The following is a 9237-nucleotide window of genomic DNA, read 5'->3' on the forward strand; positions in this document are numbered from 1 at the left end:
CCCAGCTACTTGGGAGGCTGAGGCAGGAGAATGGCGTGAACCCGGGAGGCGGAGCTTGCAGGGAGCCGAGATTGCACCACTGCACTCCAGCCAGGGGACAGAGCGAGACTCCGTCTCAAAAAAAAAAAAAAAAAAAAAAGCCCTAATAACCCACAGGGCCAGTCTGTGCTCACGTGGTACAGTGGAAGACAGGACACTGTTAATAACCCACAGGGCCAGTCTGTGCTCACGTGGTACAGTGGAAGAGAGGACACTGTTTTTGTTTTTCTTCTGCTTGGGGGTCCAGTTTCTTCTTCTTCCTTTTTTTCATGTATTTATTTATTTATTTATTTGAGACAGGGTCTCACTATGTTGCCCAGGCTAGTTTCAAACTCCTGGGCTCAAGCAATCCTCCTGCTGCCTCGGCCTCCCAAAGTGCTGGGATTACAGGCGTGCACCACCATACCCCAGCCTGGAGGCCCAGTTTCTGTTTCAGGAAGTGACCTCTGAGCCAACCCATTTACTCACCTCCTTCTCCATCTTTCTGCCCTCCAGCCCACCTCCTCCAAATGCAAAAAGCTAAGACAGGACACTGTCCTTAAGTCACCCCATCACACAGCCCCGGACATGTCCGCCTGGCAATTCTGAAAACTAGTCCTGTGCGCATGCTTCTGAGTGCTGTGTCCTTCCCGTCTGACTGACGGCTCTCAAGCAGCACAGCCCTCCGAGGGTGGCCAGGAGTGGTAGCTGCACTTCACCGGGAATCCTGACGCTGCTCCTTGGCTTCCCCTGTCAGATGGTGGGCCTCAGAGGAGCCTTCCAGGTCTCCTGGGTGCTCTGCATCCGGCGTGGGGCACCCGCTCCCAGAGCACCGAGAGTAAGGTTCGAGGTCTGGTGACATCCCCCTTACCTGGTGGTCTCTCCACTGCCTGGGTCCGGGGTCGCCTTCCTTGGCTGGCGGGAGGTCCCCGTGGGAGCCGGGTGAGGCTCCTCCTGGCATGCTCTTGGGAGCCACTCTCCTGGCTTGGCGTTGATGGCTGCTGGGGAGGAGAGAAAGTTCAGTCCACATGTGCTGTGGAGCCCCTCTAAGGATGCCCTCTCCTGGGCTGGGCTGGAAAGCCAAGAAAAGCACATACCCCAGGCCAGGCCCTGCGGGCTCCCTGGCGCCTGTGGCTTGGGATACTTGTTTACTCGTGCAGCCGGGAACTTGCCAGGCAGCGGGGGATGGCAGGCACACTGCTGGCGGCAACAGGCACAGCCCAGGGAGGTGCAGATCACCCTGGCCACTCAGCCTTCCTGGCACCCCTCAGCCTCTGGAAAGCCCTCAGAACGACGAACTGTCTCCCTGGGCCATGGCTAGGCACCTCCAGATGAAACGTGGAGGCACATTTGCTTATCTGAAACTCAAATGTAACTGGGTGGCGTGTAGTTTTATTTGCTAAAACCAACAACCTGAGAGGTAGGGTGCTTCTCACTGAGCAGCCCAAGGCTCCTTAACGCTGAACCCCTAAGTACACCCGGGATGGCCACCTTAATGCTGAACCCCTAAGCACACCCGGGGTGGCCAGGAAGTGCCCTCACTCCCAGTGACTGGTGCCATAGCTAATGCCCACCCGGAACCAGGCCACCTGGGATACACAGGAGCCCTTCAAGGGGAAGCAGATGGAGAATCCTAGATAGCATCATAGCATACGGAGGGCTCCCCAGTGGCCTGGGGACAGATGTTCCTGCATCTCAGATGCCATGCACCCCTTCTCACACCCCACCTCTCCTCTCCTCCTACAGCTGAGGGGGGCCATGTCACTGCTGCAGTGATTGTAACAGAGGCTGCATCCGCAACTCCCTTAGGCCAAGCTCCTCTCAGCTCTTTCATTTTAGAAGCACCTCTGTGGCTTTGCAATGTGATCTATTTAATCTTAAATATAAAGGGATCTTCCCTGCAGGTTTCCCTGTAGCAAGGGGCTTTGACTTCCAGATAATTCTCTTTTGACCCAAATGAGAATCTATTTCTGATACCAGAACCCAGCGGGTGGCACTGGGCAGTCTCCACCTGTATCTGGGTCTAGAAATAGAGCTTCAGGACAGGTGACACCTGCTCAATATGCTTAGAATAAGGCCGGGAGACAAAGCATAGGTGTACAAGAGAATGTTTGAGTGAAGTCACACTGAATTGCTGGGCTACACGCAGGGGAACCCCACTACAATGCGTGGAGTCACAAAGCTGTGCCCACATCAGGAAGTCCTCTAGGACCAGGATCAGGAGCTTCCCAGGGTGTGTGAGGGTAGGGGACGGGGTGGTCATAAAAAGGAGGAACTGAGCTGGAGTGTCCTGAGACCATGAGGTGGTCTTGGTTCAACTGTCCCATTCTCCTCTCCTACTTCCTCCAGCACAGGACACACTGCAGACTTTCAGAGGTCCCACCGAGACCAGCCGAGCACGGTGGCTCACTCCTGTAATCTCAGCACTTTGGGAGGCTGGGGCAGGCAGATCACTTGAGGTCAGGAGTTCGAGACCTGCCTGGCCAACATGGTGAAACCGTCTCTACTAAAAATACAAAAATTAGCCGGGTATGGTAACACATGCCTGTAATCCCAGCTATTCAGGAGGGTGAGGCAGAGGAATCACCTGAACCTGGGAGGCGGAGTTTGCAGTGAGCCAAGATCGCACCACTGCACTCCAGCCTGGGCGAGAGAGTGAGACTCCATCTCAAAAAAAAAAAAAAAAAAAAAAGAACAAGAGACCCCCTAACTAAGAAAGCCAGGAGCCAGGAGATGGGGCAGCCATGGGTGTGCACCAGGGGCTTCCTGGGATAGTAGTATCTCTTGCCTGTTGGTCCATTTCAGACAGGGCTGGGCATTTTAACTCCCAGGGCTATGAAGTCCCAAGGCATGTAATTTTGATATTGAAGATAGTCCCGGTTGGTGGGGAAATGAGAATAGCTTTCCTCAGGCCAATGTTTTGCAAAATGCTAAGCCATATTATTGGCCTTTTCCCTTGGGAACTATTTCCTCCTGGCATTTGGGGCTGAGTCTTTTGCCTAGAATGTTCTTTCTGGCCCTGCGTTCAACCGATCAAGCAGTCTGAGGGTCCAACAGGTTCCCCCTCATGAGTTTTCCCTGCGGTGCTGACTGAACGCAAAGCGCAAAGGCTCTTCCTCAAGAAACTCAACGTGAAGGTGGGGGTTTCCACGGGGTCTCTGGGTGGGGCGTTAGTTCCCAGCACAGGCCAGACTCAGCAGCGAGCTGTGTGCAGGGAGACCTGTGGGGAGTACTGCCTGGGGCCAGGATGGGCCTAGGGCAAGGTGAGCGAGAGAAGGGAAGTGGAGGGGGCCCCATGCCTGTAATCCCAGCACTTCGGGAGGCTGAGGTGGGAGGATCGCTTGAGCCCAGGGGTTCAAGACTAGCCTGGGCAGCACAGAGAGACACCTCTGTCTACAATCAATCAGTCAATCTATCAATCAATCAATTGAAGTGGAGGGGAGGGATGGAGAAGCAGGACTGTCTGGAGGAAGTCAGAGCAAGCTCCTGAGCAGGGAAGGAATGCAACAGAAGGCAGCGTGGCTCAGGGGTGCCTACGCCCAGCCCAGCACTGCCCGCTCTCTGCTCTCCCTGATGCTCATCCCCCTCCACATCACTCATCCCCTGGCTTAACGGGCTTAATCGCAGTCCCCTTATCTGCAGAGCCCAGATGGAGCACAGAAGCGGAGGCCTGTTTGCCATCTATCCCTTAGGCAGAGGCTGGTGACAGGACAGGGAGAGGGGCAGGGAGGCCAACTGGGGAGACGCAGCAGGCCGTGGGCAGGCCTGTCTGAAAGAAAGTAACTCAGAATGGGAATCTACTCCAGGCATGGCAAAGGCTTACTCATGACCTAGAGGAAACTTCACCTGGGGCTTGGTTTTTCCAAAGGAAGAACTTTTTGTCAAGTAAAAGGATTTTAAAGGAGACTAAGAGGGCATGATGGCTCACGCCTGTAATCCCAGTGCTTTGGGAGGCTCAGGCGGGAGGATTACTTGAGACTAGGAGTTCAAGACTAGCCCAGGCAACAGAAAAACTCCATCTTTACAAAAAATTAAAAAAAAAAAAAAACACTTTGCCTGGCATGGTGGTGCATCTGCAGTGCCAGCAACTCAGGAGGCTGAAGTGGGAGGATCGCTTAGGCACAGGAGTGTGAGGCTGCAGTGAGCTATGTATGATTGGCCACTGAACTCCAGCCTGGGGGACAGAGTGAGACCTTGTCTCAAAATAAAATAAAATAAAATAAAATAAAATAAAATAAAATAAAATAAAATAAAAGGAGGACTAGGGGTGTTGGCCTGAGGCTCAGAGCGGGCCTGGCAGGGCCAGGGCGGGTAGTGACTATTCCTGGTCTCTGGCAGGTGGAGAAGAGCAGGGCTGGGGGTCAGTGTCCTGGGTCCCAGCCAGGCTGAGCCAATAGGAGCAGGCCTGAAGAAGGGACACTCAGAACACAGTCTCAGCATTTGGGGCAGGTTAATGGTGGCATAGACAGCAGGATTTGGGAAGAGCACTGCTTTGGCTCCAGCTGGTCCATCTGGGGGGGCTGGTGGGCAGCTGCTGTCTCCCTAGGAAGAAGCACTGGCAACTACCCATGACCACCAAGGCTGAGTCTCCTGGTGGGTGCCCACCCTGTTCATGCAAGGACCCGGAATGTGCCTGGGCCCAGACTTTGCCAGGGCTCAAGTAAACTGTTCTTGAAAAGAACAATAACATCAACACTGCAGCAGCTGCTCCTTGGCCATTTCCATCCATGCCAACCTCAAGTGCCTCCGCCCTACAGGTAACAGCATGACAGCTTCCCAAAGGCACGTCCAATCAGTGCAAAAATAAAGGGCCTCTTAGTGGTCATTTTGGTAAAGCAAGGATGTTACTGCTACGTTACCCTGAATGTACTGTGGAGCCTTTTAGGAAGTCCAGGCCTAAGAATTTGAAATCAGTTTTAACTCAATGGCATTCAGTCAAATTGGCAAAACTTGTTAGACGCCCCCTAAGACCTCCACCCTGACAGCAGAAATCTCTGGAGAAATTACTAAGCTGCTCATCTTTAGAGAGCACACGAATATTGACAGCTCTAGTAAAGCACGCGTAAAATAACTGATGATCAATGCTGGCAAAACCTCTGAAACTGCTCACCACCAAGAGACCTAGGGTCCCAAATAACCCAGCCACTGCTGACTCGTCACTGGCTACCGCTCTGCACCTGGGTCTGGAAGCGTCTGAATCCAATTGTGAGCAGATGCAAGTTCTCAGATGTTTCTCAGACAGGAATCCAACCCATTGTTTTTCCTACTCAAATGGAAATTAGAGTCTTATCTGAACTGCTCATAATCCTTTTAATTTCCTTTCAAAAATTAAAAAAAAAATACTTTGTACATTTCTGATTCAAAGCATATATATTTTTTCTGGCATCTAAAAAATACTTTTATCTCCCATCAGCCTCTGGTTAACCCAGCTGGAAGTTTCAAATGCGTTTGGATCCCAAAGTTGTTTGTGCTTTTAGTTGCACATTTCTGCCTCGGTCCAGCCTTCCAGCAGGCGGCTGACCTCCTCTGCATGAGAATCTGAGCTACCAGAACCAGGGTCACAGATCTACATCATCCTGGGATTCCTCCTCTAAAGTTTCATATTAAAGCCGGCTTTCACCAGTCAGAAATCTTGCCCCAGGAGCTCCCAGACGGGACAGCAGGCAGTGGTCCGAGAAGGGGACACAGAGGACCAGCCCAGCGTGGGTCTGGCTGTGGGCTGGGAATCCCGTGAGCCTCTGTGACACAGGGCTGTGGCTGAGACCAGAGGGCTTCCCAGGAGCAGGTGTGCGTCTGCCACTCCTGCTGCTGTTTCGCGTGGGTTCTAGACATCACAGTCCCAGAACTGACCTGACGTGCTGCCCATGCTCTTACATGAAGAGGAGACGCGGGACCCTGGGGTGCTGAGCTTGCCCTCCCTATAGACAGCCTCCTGAGGGTTTGGCAGGGCCTGCGGGTGGCCGTTTGTGGGGTGTTGGGCTGTCTGGGGAGGTGTGTGATGGTCTTCCAGCCTGGAGAAAACATGAAAACGGTGGTAAGTACAGCCAGCCAGATTTGGACCGCCGACTGCTGTGCAGCATCACAAATACAGGAGGGGGCGGTGCCTCAAAGTCCTGTTAAACCGTCATTAGCATATCAGACCTTTTAAAGGGTCTTGGCAGGAGCCAGGAGGCTGACCCTGTGAGGCAGTAGCCTCCCCTTGCTCCTGTCAGCCCCCTTCTGTATTCACAGTGATACATGGCGTGGTGTATTCCTAACACACAATTATGTCTTACCACTCTGGGTGACATGGGACCATGACATTTCAAGCAAACAACGTTAAGGCACCGATCTCCTGGTTTTCTCCAAGGATTAAGCATGTGAATGAAGGGATGAATCCAACCAGAGAAGCCATAACAAGTCATGTCAGTTGTGGCAAGTGTTGGCCAAGAACAAGACTGAAGAACTTTCTTCTTCTTTTTTTCTTAGAGACAGGGTCTAACTCTGTTGCCTAGGTTGGAGTGCCATGGTGCAACCATAGCTCACTGCACCCTTGACCTCCCAGGCTCAAGTGATCCTCCCATCTCAGCCTCTGGAGTAGCTGGGACTACAGATGGGCGCCTCCACACTCAACTGATGTTTTTATTTTTTGCAGAGACAAGGTCTCTCTCTATGTTGCCAGGACTGCTCTCGAACTCCTGGGCTCAAGCAATCCTCTCACCTTGGCCTCCCAAAGTGCTGGGATTGCAGGCATGAGCCATTGTGACTGGCCTAGAACTTACTTTCTTATAACACTACCTAAAGGATGTGTGCAGAACAGCTCCTTTGCAGTGTCTAATGTTGGCACCCAAGCTGGGGGAGACACCCTCGCCCAGCAGGCAAGCGCTGAGAGCTTTATGCACCAGATCCAGCCAGATGCGAGGGCCAGCTGGCTGGGACAGCCTCATTGGGTCAGCCTTGACCACAGATCCCCGAGGAAGGCCCTGTAGTTATCTATAAGGCAACGGAGCACTTGCTCCCCCTTCAACAAGGAGATATGGGCCACCTACTCCAACAAGGGCTCGGTGGGGGGGAACAAACAAGCTCGTGCCTGCCTAGGGCTGGGCCCTGCAAATGGCTGTTCTTGAATGTCAATTTCATATGTCTGGCTGGGCGTGGTGGCTCATGCCTGTAATCCCAGCACTTTGGGAGGCCGAGGCGGGGAGATCACTTGAGGTCAGGAGTTCGAGACCAGCTTGGCCAACATGGTGAAACTCCATCTCTACTAAGAATACAACAATTAGCCAGACGTGGTGGTGTATGTCTGTAGTCCCAGCTACTCAAGAGGCTGAGGCAGGAGAATCACTTGAGCCAGGAAGGTGGAGGTTGCTATGGGCCAACACTGTGCCATTGTACTCCAGCCTGGGCAACACAGTGAGACTCTGTCTCAAAAAAAAAAAAAAAAAAAAAAAGAAAGAAAGAAAAAAAAATTCACGTGGCTCAACCCAACACCAAAGATAAGGAGACATGTAACCACCCTGAGGTGGGCAGGAAAGTCTTCCCAAGGTGGGCGATCAGTCTTTTTTTTAAATAGAGACAAGGTCTCACTGTGTTGCCATGGCTGGTTTTGAACTGAGCTCAAGTAATCCTCCCACCTTGGCCTCCCAAAGTCCTAGGATTACAGGCGTGAGCCACCACACTCCTAGCCAACTCAGTTTTGAACTCTTGAGTTGGGGTTTGCCAGGTGCCAGAAGAGGGAAGGTTTTCCAGCAGAAGTAACACCATGAGCAAGGTGAAGAGGGGAAAAATAGCTATACATCTATATATGGTGTGTGTGTGTATACATATATATATTTGTGCTGCATTGTTACAGAAAGATTTAAAAAATCACAAAATATGGACACCCCCTACCTCCCTTTCCTGAAAAGACCTGTGCGACAGTAGCGTGGAGGGGGCAGGGTGTCCTGGGGGGCTCTGATGCTTGTGGCAGGGGTGTCAATTGAGAAGCACCCTGTAAGGCCAGAATTTAAACTTGAACCCCAAGTAATGCAGAACCAAAGGAATGACGTTCCCTGCTAGAAAGATCATTCTGTCCACGGTTGTGGAAGGTGAACGGTGGCAGGGAGCACTGTTAGGAGGACCTCCCCGAGCCGTGAAGGCCGGTGGTGGGCAGGACAGGGTGGGAGGAGCATGCAAACCTGCTGGACTCTGGCTTGGCTGTTTGTGGGCACTCATGCCATGCCCTGCAGCAGGGGACTCAGATGGCAGCTGTGTTGGTCTAGGAAATGCTGAATTGGGGGTGCTGTAGGGACATATCTGGGCTGAGTGTGGGTGTCATCAGTGAGTAGTGGAAACTAGGGAACAGGCAGGATGGAGTGAGGGCCTTCGATGGGGCCTCTGAAGAGGAAGGGGGTAAGAGGCCAAGGCCAGCACATGGGGACTGGGGTGGAATGACTCCCAGGAGGGGTCAGCAGCCAGCAACTGAAAGAGCGGGGACAATGTGCCCTGAGTGTCCTCGGGGATTGGAAACTGGAAGGTCACCTGTGGTCTTGGCAGAAATACCCTCTGGAAGTCATCGCCTGGCCACAGAGGGCTGAATGCAGAAGAAGATGGGGCAGGGACACAGCCAGAGAGGGTCTGAGAGGAAGGGAGGCAGAGCCCCAGAGCCTGTCCAGAGGCCCGAGGAAGGCAGCAGGAGGGGAGGATGAAGACAGAGCAAAGGATGTGTTCAGGGATTGCACAGAGATCGGAGAGACAGAAGGATCTGGAACCCACGCAGGGGGCAGGGTTGGGTGGGAAGAAAATGGCCAGGGAGGTGCAGCTGATGCTAGGCTGAGGTGAGGTAGGAGGGTCCCCACTGCACAGGGCAAATATGTTTATCTGCAACCTTTTTTTCCCTTGATTATAAAGCCAGTAAGTGTTTATCATGAAAAATTAGGTAAATATATAGAATATATAAATGACCTGCCCTCCCAATATCTAAGCACAACCACTTAACATTTGATTTTAAAAAAATTTTAAAATATGCAAATACACACTTAAAATACTAGCTTGGGTTCATTCTAAATGGCTGGCATGCTATATTCACACCATTCTATAATTTGCTTTTTCACTTAGCAATATATTGTGAGGCTTTTCCCATGTCATTCAATATTTTTCTAAAATATCATCTTCAGTACTCTTTTGTGTGAATATATCATATAACCAGCCTCCTATTTTGGGAATGTAATTTTTTTTTTTGAGATGGGAGTCTCGGCCGGG

General features: G+C 52.0%; 1 protein-coding gene across 6 annotated transcripts in view; it reads right to left on the reverse strand.

Moving 5' to 3' along the window:
• The window catches only part of ARMC9 (armadillo repeat containing 9), a 184868-nt gene that overhangs the window by 12808 nt on the left and 162823 nt on the right, over window positions 1-9237 (reverse strand). For 5 of the 6 annotated variants that reach the window (XM_017886380.1, XM_017886385.1, XM_017886382.1 and 2 more), the window contains 2 exons: window positions 5869-6029; window positions 890-1019 (listed from right to left, as the gene is read on the reverse strand). In XM_017886380.1, the coding sequence (XP_017741869.1) occupies window positions 890-1019; window positions 5869-6029 (291 nt within the window). The remainder of the gene's footprint in view (window positions 1-889; window positions 1020-5868; window positions 6030-9237) is intronic. The other variant, XM_017886383.1, reaches the window with a different exon arrangement.

This window comes from Rhinopithecus bieti, unplaced genomic scaffold (genome assembly GCF_001698545.2).
Source record: "Rhinopithecus bieti isolate Rb0 unplaced genomic scaffold, ASM169854v2 scaffold_13704, whole genome shotgun sequence".
Classification (NCBI taxonomy): Eukaryota; Metazoa; Chordata; class Mammalia; order Primates; family Cercopithecidae; genus Rhinopithecus; species Rhinopithecus bieti.